We start from the raw sequence: 16953 nt of genomic DNA, 5'->3' as shown, positions 1-16953 counted from the left end.
CCATAGAGGGTGAGGGGGGCTTCATATAAAACAATTATGAGGGGGTTGTTTGGTTTGATAAACTAGGGAATGTTTAGGGAACAGGAGAGTTTCTGAATTTTAAATGGCACCACATGAGTTTACTGCAAAGGGGCCCACTGAGGCTATGTTGCCCAGGAGCCTACTGAAACCTGGTTGCCGACCCTGTCCCCCAATATTAGATATATATACTGTACCCCTCCATTTGATATATATATATATATATATATATATATATATATATATACTGTGCACTCTATTAGCTATATATACTGTGCCCCTCTTTCAGATGTATATACACTATGTTATATTGTATGCTCCCTTTATTAAATACATACAATGCTATACACAATATACAATATTTCCTGTACCCCCCAGTGCACACTGCCCCCCAGCATGTGGCCCCAGCACATGTCCCCAGTATATAGACAGGTAGACCAAACAAATATCCCCAGTATATAAACAGTTAGTACAAATGTTCTCCCTCTATAAGATATATATATACACTGTGCCCCCTCTATTAGCTATATATACTCACCGGCCACTTTATTAGGTACACCTGTCCAACTGCTCGTTAACACTTAATTTCTAATCAGCCAATCACATGGCGGCAACTCAGTGCATTTAGGCATGTAGACATGGTCAAGACAGTCTCCTGCAGTTCAAACCGAGCATCAGTATGGGGAAGAAAGGTGATTTGAGTACCTTTGAACGTGGCATGGTTGTTGGTGCCAGAAGGGCTGGTCTGAGTATTTCAGAAACTGCTGATCTACTGGGATTTTCATGCATAACCATCTCTAGGGTTTACAGAGAATGGTCCGAAAAAGAAAAAACATCCAGTGAGCGGCAGTTCTGTGGGCGGAAATGCCTTGTTGATGCCAGAGGTCAGAGGAGAATGGGCAGACTGGTTCGAGCTGATAGAAAGGCAACAGTGACTCAAATCGCCACCTGTTACAATCAAGGTAGGCAGAAGAGCATCTCTGAACGCACAGTACGTCGAACTTTGAGGCAGATGGGCTACAGCAGCAGAAGACCACACCGGGTGCCACTCCTTTCAGCTAAGAACAGGAAACTGAGGCTACAATTTGCACAAGCTCATCGAAATTGGACAGTAGAAGATTGGAAAAACGTTGCCTGGTCTGATGAGTCTCGATTTCTGCTGCGACATTCGGATGGTAGGGTCAGAATTTGGCGTCAACAACATGAAAGCCTGGATCCATCCTGCCTTGTATCAACGGTTCAGGCTGGTGGTGGTGGTGTCATGGTGTGGGGAATATTTTCTTGGCACTCTTTGGGCCCCTTGGTACCAATTGAGCATCGTTGCAACGCCACAGCCTACCTGAGTATTGTAGCTGACCATGTCCATCCCTTTATGACCACAATGTACCCAACATCTGATGGCTACTTTCAGCAGGATAATGCGCCATGTCATAAAGCTGGAATCATCTCAGACTGGTTTCTTGAACATGACAATGAGTTCACTGTACTCAAATGGCCTCCACAGTCACCAGATCTCAATCCAATAGAGCATCTTTGGGATGTGGTGGAACGGGAGATTCGCATCATGGATGTGCAGCCGAAAAATCTGCGGCAACTGTGTGATGCCATCATGTCAATATGGACCAAAATCTCTGAGGAATGCTTCCAGCACCTTGTTGAATCTATGCCACGAAGAATTGAGGCAGTTCTGAAGGCAAAAGGGGGTCCAACCCGTTACTAGCATGGTGTACCTAATAAAGTGGCCGGTGAGTGTATACTGCGTCCTTCTCTATTAGATATAAACTGTGTCCCCCTCTATTAGATATAAACTTTTTCCCTCTCTATTAGATATAACCTGTGTCCCCCTCTATTAGATGTATATATACTGTGACCCTTCTATTAGCTATTTTTACTGTGCCCTCTCTATTAGATATATATACTGTGCCCCCTTTATTATATACTATGCTCCCTTTATTAGATATATACAATGCCTCCTCTCTATTACATATTTCCTGTGTCCCCAAAACTATATGTAAGCAGATAAATAGCCCCAGCACATGCCCCGAGTCTACAGATAAAAAATACATCAGATAACTGTAAGTACAGGGTGGGGAAGTGCTAGACATCCATACACAATTAAACATGCAGGCACCAGGACTACAAGCAAACAACATGACAGAACCATGTTTATTATCATAAACTATTGACCCAATAATTTCCATGTTACAAAAAATAATTGGAAAATAACAATACAATTTTTTGTACAATAACAGAATGCCTCTAAAAGCCTTAAGAATGTTTTAATGTTCATTTCCGGATGATTTCTGCTCCAGAAAGACAACAGACAAGAAAAAATGATAGGTATGAGCAAACCCTAATCCAGTCCAGAATGATTGCCAAAAGAATTACCAAGTATTCATATCAATTCCATTGAGCAGGTTGTAATTTCAGTGAGTTTACATGTAATGCAGATATGTAACTGGGTATCCACAACACTAGACATTACCTCTCTGCCCAGGGACCCCTGTCATCTCCACTACGTCATACAATCTAATACAGTGTGTGGAAAGGGGGAGTACAAAGTAAAAACCGTTTCTTATAAAGCAAACTAGACCAGGTAGAACATTAACACATCCAGCATAATTACTAACTAAAACTTTACACATTCAGAATTCTGGAATTTATTCAGACCTTTAAATCCATCCTGGTTGATGTCTCCCAAGCTCTCTATGGTTAATCCAAACATAGATCCTTCAGTTCCATTCAGCCGAATCGGAGCAGTACTGTCCAGTTTTCCACCTTTATTCATGTACACATAGACTGCTCCACCAATCTCATCCTTACGAGAGAAATAGTTAGGGGCTCCCACCAACAGATCTGTCCAACTAAATGAGGTACATAGGAGTGAAACAAAAGTTATTAATCCAAAAATAAAACTGACAATCTATTGAGAAATAAAGGAGGTTTTAGATTTATACAATAAAAAAATAAAAGTGGGGAAGATTTACTACTATGTATTGAGTTTTTATAGGCCCTTTTTGTGTCTTGGAGGGGTGGTGTAGAGATAGAAAAAGATGGCTAAAGATGCTTCAGACATAAGCAGCTGTGTTAAATCCGGTGTGTATTTAGACTGTCTGTTCTAAGTTTAACCTGTCTATTATACAGCAACTAAATATTTCCTAGTGTATTACATAGAAAAACAGGATATAAATATCAGTACTTCATATACAGACCTTCATTTAGATTCAGACTGGACACCGGTGAGTCCCTGAGCTTGGAGGGTCCACATGCCCCCCAGAAGCAGTGCATATCAGAGGCCACTACTGTGTGGGTGTGTGGGCTTCATACTTGGCACTATGAACTAACAAGGCCCAGATTCAAGGCAAGAGCCAGTCAGCAGGTTACTGACATGGCCCCAGGACTATGACAGTCTGAGGGTGCATTCACACTTTCACAACACATTAACGTTGTGTTAACAAACATGTTCACATTGTGTTAATGTAGAAGCAATGTTGAAGCAATGTAAACATGTTGCATGTGAATGTACCCTCAGGCAAAGGCTAGGAAGCAAGCTACTACTGAAAGACATTTTTTGAACTTCATTTAAGGAATTTGTGAATGGTTTCAGGTAATATTTTCAAGTGGCTGTTAGGCGATGTACCCCAATAATGGACTTTACTCATGGACTCTTAACTGCCCAGTCTGACACTGCTTCATTAAGAATAGATATATAATAACTTAGATATAAATAACATTAGTTTTTTTATGTTCCAGTTCTGCTTTTGTTTTCATGTTTCTTTATTGGTTATGTGTCCAGACCTTACTAGTAACATAAAGCTCCAATAACAATCCCCCATACAAGATAGGTTCCATAGGTTTGTATGCAAATCAAAACTGTATATTTTATTATTGGAGATCCAGACAAAAAAAAATTTGGCCACAGTGACAATTGTAGTTTCAAAATAGTTTGCTGTAATTGGACCAAGGATTATCAATAAAGCTTCATTACAGACACCTTACAGCTGATCATTGCAGCCTGGGACTATAGCAAAGCATTCAGAGAGCTTCAGCAGAGGTCACAGTGGGCAGAGGGTTCCATCTGTAACTAGGGGTCATCTGTAAGTCGAGTGTTCTTAAGTAGGGGACTCCATGTATTAGAAGTCTATTTCTTTCTTTATTTCATCAGGTTAAAACATGTTATTGCCATTATACATACATGCTAGTGGTGTAATCAGCAATTTTTTCAGACCTTCATTATACTGTTTTCAAGCTTTTTGCAGTTACTAAGAAGATCTGATTTAAGTTCTGACCATTATTTATTTTAGTTGTATAACAATAGGATATAATGGACCATTTTTATAGAAACCCCAACCTTTTCCTTTCCTCCAATGGAAAGTGGCTCATGCAAAAAGCAGCTTGGTATAGGACTCAATGGGGGAAATTTATTAAGACTGGCATCCTGCAGATGCAGATCTGTAGACCTCACTTCCAGCAAGCACCCAAAGTGGCGTGTGGGTCAGGGAAAACGGAAAATTGGCAGGAAGGTAGAATACAAAGAGTGCCGCAAAGAGATCAAATTTTGTCCTGAGAGGAAAGTAAAACATTTCCCTGATTTCCAAGGACAAGAACCAAATCTAATTTCTATTAACTATACTTAGAAATGAAGATAGAAATGAACATATGTCATATGTTTTTCTTATCTATATTTAAAAATTTTTTTCCAGTTTCACCTAGCAACAGATTTGTGAAATAATTTGTAATAATCTACATTGAAGGCACAGGATCAAAGGTCTTATCATTACTTATATATAGGCGGTCCCCAGGTTATGTACAAGATAGGTTCTGTAGGTTTGCTCTTAAGTTGAATTTGTATGTAAGGAAGAACTGTATATTTTATAATTGTAACCCCAGATGGGATTTTTTTGGTCTGCGACAAATGGATTTAAAAAATGTTGGATTGTCATAGGAACCAGGAATAACAATAAAGCTTCATTGCAGACACCTTTGAAAACTGTTAGAGGTGATAATTGTAGCCTGGGGCTAAAATACAGTAAATTACCAATTACCAGAGGTCCGTTTGTAACTAGGGGTCGTCTGTACTGATATAATATATATTTCACTTTACTTTATATTCATGAATTATGAATAACTGTCACATATACCACAAGCTACAAGATTTATTTGAAAGACTTCAAAAGAGGAGTAAAGAACAAAAGAAACAATGTAGCCAAGGACATAGGGTCCATGCAGGAGTCACACTAAGGTCCTTGTGCCTGAGGGGGTAATATATATGCAAATATATAATAGGACACCATTTTATAAATGGTACATATTAGGGAGAGGTTGTTGAGTTATACCACTGGATAGAGACAATATATGCAAAATGGATATGGACCTTCCTCCAAATACTTAAAACAAGATTGGTAAAAATAGTAACTTAATAGTAACTTACCTATCATTGTTTAGATCCGCCATGACTACAGAGTATCCAAAGGATGAAGCCAGAGTCTCTCCCCATAGAGTCAGTTCTGGAACAAGTTGGCTTCCCCCATCCCGACGCAGTATAACCACAGCACCTGTGTGATTGGCCCGGGGGGCTCCGCTCACAAAGCTCAGCTTATTCCGCCCCGTAACCCCCCACCCTGAGTCCATTGAGAAACCTGGAGAATGTAGGTCAAGAGTCAGCAAATTCTTTAATATGAACAACAATTCTACAAATGGAAGCATCACACACAGGAGATGTTAGAGGAATGAGACAGCATTGAGGGTTAGAGATCGATAGGACACCCATAAAACCAAGAAGCCATGGTACAGATGAAAGTATTAAGGAACACTATAGTATTTCCTATTTGATTACTAGACTTAGTTAAACCTGTGCGAAAATTTAATAAGGCTGTGTACAGGTCACACTGTGTACAACTTGTATATGATACTGAAACACATATAGTTTTAAGAAATGCACGGTATGTGTTGTAACTATAGTAATGGTTATACTCGGAAATAGTAAAATTGCTAAATTATCGTAGCAATTTCAGTAGTTCATTAAAAACTACAAAATGTAATAATTTATGTAAATTTAGATGTGTACATATGACCCAAGCTTTAACACTGCCTTATTAAGTCTCAATTTGTTCTACATTTAGGAATAATGGAAGGAAGATATCAGTGTACACCAAAGTCTTCCAGTCTTATTATTATATAATGGTTATTGTTCCTTAGTATGGTATAGTTCTTTATAATTTGATATGATTTATTATAATGTATATGCATAAAATGTACACTGATTAGAATAGGAATTATAGATATCCCATAAGCTGCCATTAAACCTTCAGCATGTACAGAGCCATACTTTGCGCATGTGCAATGCAATGAGGTGTATGACTGCATTTGCTGTCCTCCTGTGTGACTCCTTTCCAGCAAGTTACCTGAAAGAACAGCTGAAAATCATATGGGATGATAAACCCCAGCTGAATAGGTACATGCTGGTGGTTTAGTGACCCCAAAACATGTAATATTGTCACTTCAATCCTATTTGTGGTCTTTAATTAGCTTGTAACTGATGTTAGCAGTGCTGACATGAAATGTGTGAGCGGTCTGCACAGGACTCTGGATTTTCATAAGCCTTGGATCAGCTCCCCCTTATGGTCCGGCTCACTGACTACTACACGTGTTAGACTGGACCTATAGTATTGGGCCATCATTAGACTCCACTAGTTTTGGTTTTATCTTTGCATCCCATGGATATAAAAGGCACATGTGACCAAGAGGAATACAGAGAACCAAAACTAGTTGGGCTGATACACTACGTTAGAAATGATAGACATGAGGTTATTTGTGACTTCATCCACCTTTTTAGTAATGATCTGTTTATTAGCAGATGTGTACAATGAATTATTAAATATGAATATTATTTTATACTTTTTTTAAAATTGTCTTTGTTAAGAGACAGAAAGAAAGGGTTTGTTTTTGCAAACAGTCTCCTTTTCATGTAAAAATACATGCACTTGTTAAACAAGGCTTCATATCACCATTGAACTTAAGGTAAGGATGCTATACCTATAAATACAAGGTTTATCCATCAAGTTTTATTTCTTTGAAGCTGGACGCATGTTGCAGAAAATTTCTACGGTGCAGAAAATGTAAAGACCACAATGTTATGAGACCCCCTCAGATCAGAATGGCGTGTGAAATAGACACCTCCTATATGCAAACTTTCATTATACGTAGACTTTTCTAAAATTATATAAAATACCAGGGTTTCCTCATATGAGAATACCATGTGTAGACCCATTTCACGTAGCTGAAATAGACTAAATAATTAATCAGACTAAATAATCAAAAAGCTGACTCCTTTCCCTGGGCTCTGATCTAAAAAAAAAACCTCTTGGTATATAAGACTAGGGCCCCATTCACACAGCTGTATAAAAATGGCCACATATACGGCCGTATATACATCCGGAATACAGCCCCATGCATTCCAATGGGCAATACGGCCATCCATGTACATGACCGTATTGTCCACCGCACCGTACCGTAAGTGAGCCGTTTAAAAATTTAGAGCATGTCCTATTTTCCACCGTATCTCCGTTCCCGGTGGCCCATAGAAGTCAATGGGAACATATAAAAAACGGGCTAAATATGTCCGGCATAAGGTTGTGCACCATATGCTGTTGTATATATGTGCAGTATCCAGAACTAGTGGGAGGTGCATTCTGTCGTCCATCCATCATCTGCTAGCTCACCGTATTTTAAACGGATACTGTGCAAAACATTGCCATACTGTTGCAATACGTCCCGTATTTATAAATAATTGAATAATTATGGTTATCTGTCAAAATGAAAAGGGGAATAGGTAGCTGTAGGACCCTTCTGGATTTAGTTTTCCTTTAGCCTTGGCAAAGGGGTAGGCATGTAAAAATTCTGTATGGCTAATAGATTTGCACCCAGATGTTTGCATTAAAAATTTACTACTTATAATGCAAAAAATAAATAAATAAATATATATATATATATATATATATATATATATATATATATATATATATAAAATATATCCTGCATTGTGCCTTATTATGATGCAGTTGTGAAATGACCATGCTTGTGGATAGTTGTGCACTTAGTGAACACATAATAACTGTATTTCCTATAACTTTCCTATAAAAGGTGGATGATGCTTAGCATACCATGTGTGCCGTGAGTGGTAAAGCCAAAGCAACTGTGCCATAGAAGCAGTAGCGTCATGGAGTTGAGGTAGCATATAGCTGAAAGCAGCAAAGCCGATCACATGAATATAATCCAATGCATTTACACGAATAGTCTATGATACTTAAGTAAAATATGGTAAGAGAGCAGTACCATAAATATGATGATTTTACATATTGTGGTGAATCGATAACCATAATCTTACACATAACACATGGACTGCCGTTTCTGCTGAAAGTGTTTGAGTATCATTGGCTATTACACCTTAGTGATTCCTGTCATACTGCTTGAATTCGATGGAATAAAGCAAGTCAGGAGGATGTTTGCTTGGCAAAGATTGTTGTATTGATTAAAGGGAAGATTTAGAGACATGACAGATGATGACACATGCACAGACAAAGCCTATTGCTCTCACATGAGATGAGAAGATAATGGCATCAGATTCATCAATACCATTAAAATATCTAAAACTTTCTTACAGTAGAGACTTTCACCACAAGCAATATGCATAGCCCATACAGTGCCAATAACCAATAAGAAAAATAATCAGAATGAATAGCTGCTCCATTAGGTTACAGTCTATTTATGTCTTTCAAAATGTCATATTTGTAAATGCCAATGTACTGAAGCTTCAATGTAATAGCCATATGTAAACACATAAAAAGTTGCACAATTATCAGCACATTTTGTATTATTCATATTGGCCAAAATTCTGATGGCAAGACTATACAGTCCAAAAGGGAGAAAGACACAGAACAAACTAATTTGAAAACCATGCTTAAAACACCATAGTAACCACATGCACAGTAAGTATGATATGCCATTCACCAGAGCAGATGGAAGGGCAGACAAGATATGGATGATAGGAACATGCAGGAGGTAGGAGCTGAACCCGGCCCACACACACGTATGCAAGTTACCTAAATAGCTATTGAGAGCTACATCAGGACCCAGCCTGGCTCCCTCTTCCCTGTGTTCCGGCGATTTATACACCAGCTGATCCGGATCTGAACTATCAATGTTTGTGACAAACAAGAGTCCTGTGCCATGACCATGAATCCCCCAGGAAGAGTGACAGAGGAATGGAAGAGAGAGAGAGAGAGAGAAGGGAAAAAGGTTAGAAGGGATAAAAACACAAGTGTATCATGGCTGAGGATGCGAGGGAGAAGATCCAAGAGAGAAAGATGCCACAATAGTTGTACTGAATTGTCATTGTTTTTTTATGGATTGTTCCATTTGTGCCAATACCTCTACTAAGGACCTCCTCTATTTGCCACAGTAGTGAACTCCTACAAAAAGTGGCTCTCAACATTTCTCACTGCAATATTTAATACTTCTTCACTTATCCTTTTGTAGAAATGATCTTCCTATCCTAAAATTCAGCTGTAGCCTGAACAGTGAAAACACACTATTTGGCTTGACTCTTTCTCCCTTGCTCTCTCTCCCGCAGCCGGCCATGAACCCATACCAAGGTAACTGTGGGATGGCAGTGGAATCAGTTCTGGTTTCAGGCTGTTTTCCCCAGCAACTTCATATGGGCCATCATCGTAAGTACCAAGCTCCAGAACAGTTTGATTAAAGAGCTCCACACGCAGCTCACCTGGAGGAAAAGTCAGCATGACATGGAGATAAGGACGCGAATGTGACCAAAAAACACTCCAAATCCCACCAACCCATCCAATTGTACAGTCAACTGCACACAATAATATCAGTCATAATACAAGCACTGAACAACTGGAAACACTCTTATTATCTTCATTCTTCATCATTCCGAGCATCATGTCATCCTAAAGAATGAACCCTGGAGGAAAACATGGAATTTATATTAATGAGACAATGATCGGAAACCAATGTCCAATTACCGTGGGAAGTCATCTTCACTGCTTTATTAATAGGAGATAATGGAAATAGATACAATCATGGTGTCTATGATAATATTGTAACCATGCCTGTGCCTCAAAGCAGTACTCCAGTAATTCTTTTGTATTCCTTCATAGCCCAGTATGTATAATTATCCAGCATTACCTTATTTAGTTGCTTGGTTTTTGTCTGAAAATGTCTGGGATGCTTCTCTTCAGTTGGGTAATGAGATCTTATGGCGCCCTACCCCCTACATATTGGCTCTCTGATGTCTCAAGGGGGTCACCTTTTCATTAAGGCACCAGGTTTTCTAGGTGATGCAATAGTATAGAATGTTCCAATCATACTCTCCACATGGGAGAGCACATACTACCGTACTGATGTTGATTAAGCATACTCCCGTCACAAGGATATAATTTGGATGACGATAGTGGACCCTTCATGACTATATACTTTTGGGAGGAGGATAATCTCATTGTCCTCCTAGCAGGCAGAGATGTTATGGTCTCTAGTTGTCCATGTGCTGCTGTGCTGAGGCATCATGGAACAGATAACACATTGAGAAATCTAACAGTCATGGTGTCTTATCACCACCAGAGAAGGCTTCCTATAGTCTAAGGGTAAGAATGGGATATGACTAAATTTTCAATACTGAAAAAGCTAAAGAAGTAGGAAGTAGTTATTTAAAGAAGAATGTTTACATTCTTACCTCATAACAAAGTAGCACTGTATAGATCTGTCCTGCACAGTGCTTGCTGGATTTCTCTTCTATTATTTTGAAAATGTCATTACAATTTAGCCTTCAAAAACTTGTGATGGACAAACAGAATAATCTTACCTTAACCTAACTCTTCCTTGCCAATATTCCACTGAAGTCTATTGCTCCCTACTCTCAGAATGATGTTAATTGTATTGATGTCCTCTGTATACTAATATAATTTAAAGCATATGGGGATGAGGGAGCTCAGCATTTCATTTCACCTTTGCTCAGATTTTTTTTTTTAAAAAGATCAGAAGAATTGATTGTATCCCATCACTTTGTGGGGGCCTCAAATAACTGCATTTTGTATAAAACCAGTCCTGAAATTCCCTGCTGACCTAAAAAAAAAACCTCTGTCAGTATCATCAAGGAATGCTCCAGGTTTCAGTAGGCCCCTGGGCGATAGAGCCTCAGTGGGCCCCTTTGCAGTGAACTCACATTGAGGCATTAAAAATTCAGAAACTAAAACAGTCTTATGTTCCCTAAAATATTCCCTAGTTTATCATACCAAATAGCCCCCTCATGGTTATTTTATATAAATCCCCCTTGCCCCCTATGGATTCCTTATGTACAGCCTTATGTGGGGCCCCCCTGCAGCTATAGGCCCTGGCACTTGCCCGGTTATGCTCAGTGCTGGCGTCGGCCTTAGCATCATTCAAGTAATCATAATGTCATGCAGAACTATGTGTACAAAGTTCACAAATAAAGTTCACACATAAATCAGGATTCACAATCCATATAGCCTGTCTTTAAAAATATGACATTTTTCTGCATCAATAAAAAAACCTATATATATTATAGTGGTTGTAATTACCAATATTTTACAGGTCACAATAAATGCTTCTGGTGTTCCTATTAGTATTCTGGATTGTGGATATTACCGTTTTTATTATACGTTTTCTCCGTGTCTATTAAAAGTCTGACTTTTTTTTGATAAGTTGCCCAGAAAATAATCATGTTGGCCACCCTGCAAGGCAACCAAGTATTACAAGGACAATGTTACCATGACTGAGTTATGAGACCTCATTGATTTAATAGTGAAAATACATTGCATCCTCTCAGGAAGGGCTCAGTGAACAAAATGTATCACATTGTCTATGTTTCTTGAGTGCCAGGCCAGTTTTATGGCTCTGACTTCAAAGTAGCAGCATGGAGATGAAAGTGGCTTAAAGACTACTTGTTGTTTATGTGTTATAGCTAATAAGAAAGTAATAGGTAGAGGTAAAACATTTTTTTTAAAAAGTAGAAAAAGTCATCTGCAATCAGTTTGGTATGTACCATATAACACTGAGAAAAAATCTTTTTTATGATATACTATATAAATATGACAAGTCTAGTAGTATGCTATTACCTTTCCAGTTGTAGGTTCCTGGTGCCCCAAACATGATGTAATGGTTGTCTGAGGTGAATCCAGCTGACATCCCTTGTTGACAAAACCCAAACATTTCATGACCTTGCGGTCTTCCCTCGCAGAACTTCCATTCCCCTCCATCCAGATCATCATTCTCAGTCAGATCTTCACTCAGGACATAGCAGCGACCGATCACATCTCTCGTTTCTGAAGGCTGCTTCACTCTTTGACGGGACTCATAGAGATGAGCACAGGTCTGATCAGAGAAATATTGTGACATTTTTAGGATAGTGTTTAAGAATGTATAGCTGTTAATTTAGGAACATTTCAAGTAAACATTGCGTGGATTTTAATTTTGCCATCAAATCAAGCAAAGGAACATTGCTACCACCTCTACATTTTGGATTTTTATTAAATGAATTTCCCTACTGTTGGCCTTAGGTTCTATAGGTTTGCTTTTGATGGATGGAGAAGGCTGCTGTTCTAACCAATAATGTTCACATTTGAGTTTAGGCTGGTCCCTTGAGTGTATGCTATGCTGATGGTCTGTTTTCAAAAATGGGCCTGTTATGCTGGTACAAACAGAGCCTAACGTAACAATATACAATGATAAATATGATATATATTTACAATAAACCGAATTAGTGAGTGGTCAAAAAAACTGGTAATTTTTAGAGTAGCTTTTCATTCTATGATATATAAATAAAGTTGTGAATGTACAGGTGGTCCCCCAGCTACAGAAAGACCCCTCTGCCAACTCTGACCTCTGGTGAAACTCTCTGGATGCTGGTAATTTACTGAACTGCAATGGTAAAAGTTATCAAATACATACGCGATTAAGCTTTATTGTTAGTCTTTGTTCCCGTGACAACCCAAAATCTTGAAATTCCAATTTTCACGGTGACAAAAAAAATTGTCTGGGGTTACAATTCCAAAATATACCTGTTCTTACATGAATATAGTATCAGTTTTAGAACAAACCTACAGAACATTTCTTGTTCATAACCTGGGGGCCGCCTATACCTATTATGTGCTAAATAGACAATAAACTATATTAAAATGTGAAGGAAAAGTAAAAATCATTATTTCACAACTCGAACAGATGGTACTGTAAAATGCTGAAGTGTTAACCAAAATCATGAAGTTATAATAATACTTAGGGCTAGTTCCTTTTTAACATTGACAACCAAAGTTCACTAAATATATCACAGTTAGTCTCTAAGACTTCTTTTAATACATGTTTTATGCCGGAAATCCAGAGAGTGAAAGAGAGAGGCTAAATTTAACAGGATACAAATTCCCCTTTTAGTTGTTTTCTGTTCGGTCAATTCTATGTACAGGCTGTCCCCGACTTAAAGGGGTATTCCCATTTCAGCAACTGAATGATATTGTTTGTCTTATAAAAAGTTATACAACTTTCCAATATAATTTCTGTATCAATTCCTATAGTTTTCTAGATCTCCGCTTGCTGTTCTTCTATAGAAAGCTTCTATGATTACTTCCAGGGAACAGAAATCTGACCATGGTCACACAGGTGCACACCTCGTTATATCGCACAGCTGTGATTACTCTGTGTGCTACTAACAAACTGTGCACCTGTGAGACCATGGTCAGATTTCTGTTCCCTGGAAGTAAACTTAGAAACTTTCTATAGAATGACAGAAAGCAGAGATCTAGAAAACTACGAGGAATGGATACAGAAAGTATATTGGAAAATTGTATAACTTTTTATAATAAAAACGATAACATTAATCTGCTGAAATGGGAATACCCCTTTAAGGACACCCAACTTACAGACAACCCCTCTCTGACCACTGTGACCTCTGGTGAAGCTTTCAGGATGATTAATTACTTTAGTCCCAGGCTGCAATGATCAGCAGGAAAGTGTCTGTAATGAAGTTTTATTGATAATATCTGTTCCCATGACAGCACAAAATTGTGAATGTTCATTTGTCACAGGGACAAAAATTTGCAATGATAAAATATACCAGTTCCGACTTACATACAAATTCAACGTTAGTGCAAACCTAAAAAAACTATATTGAACGTAACCTGCCGGTACAAGCATTCTCACACTGGTGGATTTGTAATAGTATGGACTATCCTCTCATGGGAGACATTAGGACAGTGGTGGCGAACCAATGGCACTGGTGCCAGAGGCGGCACTCGAAGCCCTCTCTGTGGACACCCAGGCCATCACCCCAGCATGAAGTTCACCAGACAGGACTCAAAGAATCTGCCTGCAGAATCTTCCTACAATGATAGGTGAATTTGCCCTCCTCCTTTCAACTACGTTGGTGTCTTTAGGAGGCTGAAGGATTGAAAGTTGTCAAAGAACAAGAGAAATAAATTACTGCTTAAATTGCTGTGCTGGCACTTTGCAATAAATAAGTGGCTTTTGGTTGAAGTGTGGGCACTCAGGCTCTAAAAGGTTCGCCATCATTGCATTAGGACAAATGCTTACCCTTTAAGATTATATAATGACAAAATAATAGAAAGCAAGATGCAACCAAAAATAAATGTCCAACTCCTTTATAATGTTATTACAGCCAGAACTTTACATTCTAAAAGCTGGAAGACAATGTAGAGAGAGCTGTGCCTAGATTCTTTACACTATTCTGTCACAAATTTTGGCAATAGTAATATCTGGCTGTTACCTTTAGGTTTATGCTTTCTTTATTTCAGAATTTTTTAAGAAATATTTTCCAATGTGTTGGGTGAAGGTTTTTTCTATAAACAGAACATAGTTTCCACATACCAGCAGATAATTTCTAAAGACAAACATTAAAAAATGGTAACTAGTGGAGAATCACTATGACCACAAGAAGTCACAGCATTCCCCAGTAGACATCTGCCATTATCACTGACATATGAAATGATGTGTGAGTCATGGCCTAATTGATGGATAATTAAAGGGAGGGAGAAACAGTCATTAATTAGTTTTCATTTTCATATACCGTCAGCCATGATAAATAAGCATGCCTGACCTTATTGATCACCACAATCAAACCTGTAGAAATCGGCATCTTGTGTGCACAGACGTTCCCTGAAGACTAATCCCTAGTCAGAGATCGACATTCAATGAGTTGAGAGGATGAATTAATATTACACTTCCTGATAAAAATAACTTTATTGCATCAAAGGAAATACAGTTTATAGTTCTATGCAGAAGTTTTATATGATAGACTCAACTACATGAGTTTGGCAAAGATTAGTTGGCCTACTGGGACACCAACAGGAATAAAACTCTGCTTAGATGATCTATGTCATTTGTAGAACTGTTGGGTCACAGTCCAATTTACACTATGTCTTACCAGTACAAAACCTGGAATATAGTGATCCAGAGTGGGAGGATAGAATGGCGGAGAAGGAGAGTTGCATATGAAGCCTAAGGAACAGCAGAGGAGCAGCTACTCGGAGAAGGAGGAAGGAATAATAGCATGTGTATCACTTAGGACAGTAGTGACTTGCAGATATGACAACAGCCAAATAGAAAATTTAGAAACCAACACAAGGCCCCCAGTGCTGGAATGTAGGGGTCAATTAAGCTAATTTTAATTATTTTAACATAAAGCTTTGAGCTAAAATGCAACAACATGGTAATAGCTGCATGATATAAGGGAGAGTTTTCTATATTGCAGTTCCTGACACCTAACTTACAGACCACCCCTAGTTCCAAACTGACCTCTGTACTGACTATGACCTTTGGGCAAATTCTCTTGCTGGTCATGACTGAACTTTATTCAGTTTTTAACTAGGGGTCGCCTGTAAGTCGAGTGTCCTTAAGTAGGGGACCACCTATATATATTTTTTTGTATATGGGGTCTCTTTTAAAACCCTAAGAAAAAGACCCAATTCATTTGTGTCCCGATTTAACTGATACATCTTATTTTCATACATAAAACATGTCACTACCATCTATAAATAGCCACAAATGTAACCTTCAGCCAAAGGCAAGAAGTGCTCACCCGAGAAATATTTATTTACAATTCATCATGTCCACTTGAATTATATATCAAAATTGATTATGTAGGTATTTTATGAATTTTTATGAGAACTTCTATGAACTTAAAAACATATATTATTCAAAACAAAACCTACCAGACTTTTGTTATTCGCATATATCTTTACGACTCAAAGATTTGGCCGATTATCTACTCTGAAAAGGTATGATTATATCTTTTAAAACAAGTTAACTTTGATGTACACTCACCGGCCACTTTATTAGGTACACCTGTCCAACTGCTCGTTAACACTTAATTTCTAATCAGCCAATCACATGGCGGCAACTCAGTGCATTTAGGCATGTAGACATGGTCAAGACAATCTCCTGCAGTTCAAACCGAGCATCAGTATGGGGAAGAAAGGTGATTTGAGTGCCTTTGAACGTGGCATGGTTGTTGGTGCCAGAAGGGCTGGTCTGATTATTTCAGAAACTGCTGATCTACTGGGATTTTCGCGCACAACCATCTCTAGGGTTTACAGAGAATGGTCCGAAAAAGAAAAAACATCCAGTGAGGGGCAGTTCTGTGGGCGGAAATGCCTTGTTGATGCCAGAGGTAAGAGGAGAATGGGCAGACTGGTTCGAGCTGAAAGGCAACAGTGACTCAAATCGCCACCCGTTACAACCAAGGTAGGCAGAAGAGCATCTCTGAAAGCACAGTACGTCGAACTTTGAGGCAGATGGGCTACAGCAGCAGAAGACCACACCGGGTGCCACTCCTTTCAGCTAAGAACAGGAAACTGAGGCTACAATTTGCACAAGCTCATCGAAATTGGACAG

The 16953-nt window shown here is 38.6% G+C and overlaps 1 protein-coding gene across 4 annotated transcripts in view; it reads right to left on the bottom strand.

Moving 5' to 3' along the window:
* The window catches only part of ITGA7 (integrin subunit alpha 7), a 103923-nt gene that overhangs the window by 22579 nt on the left and 64391 nt on the right, over positions 1-16953 (bottom strand). For 2 of the 4 annotated variants that reach the window (XM_072135106.1, XM_072135104.1), the window contains exons 4-7: positions 12171-12426; positions 9668-9799; positions 5450-5657; positions 2689-2882 (exon numbers count right to left, since the gene is read on the bottom strand). In XM_072135106.1, the coding sequence (XP_071991207.1) occupies positions 2689-2882; positions 5450-5657; positions 9668-9799; positions 12171-12426 (790 nt within the window). Of the gene's footprint in view, positions 1-2688; positions 2883-5449; positions 5658-9119; positions 9240-9667; positions 9800-12170; positions 12427-16953 lie in introns of all 4 variants that reach the window. The other 2 variants (XM_072135107.1, XM_072135105.1) reach the window with 2 other exon arrangements.

The sequence above is a fragment of the Engystomops pustulosus genome, chromosome 2 (genome assembly GCF_040894005.1).
Source record: "Engystomops pustulosus chromosome 2, aEngPut4.maternal, whole genome shotgun sequence".
Taxonomy (NCBI): Eukaryota; Metazoa; Chordata; class Amphibia; order Anura; family Leptodactylidae; genus Engystomops; species Engystomops pustulosus.
The sequence above is the reverse complement of the archived record's forward strand: the minus strand, read 5'-3'. Positions and strand labels throughout refer to the sequence as shown.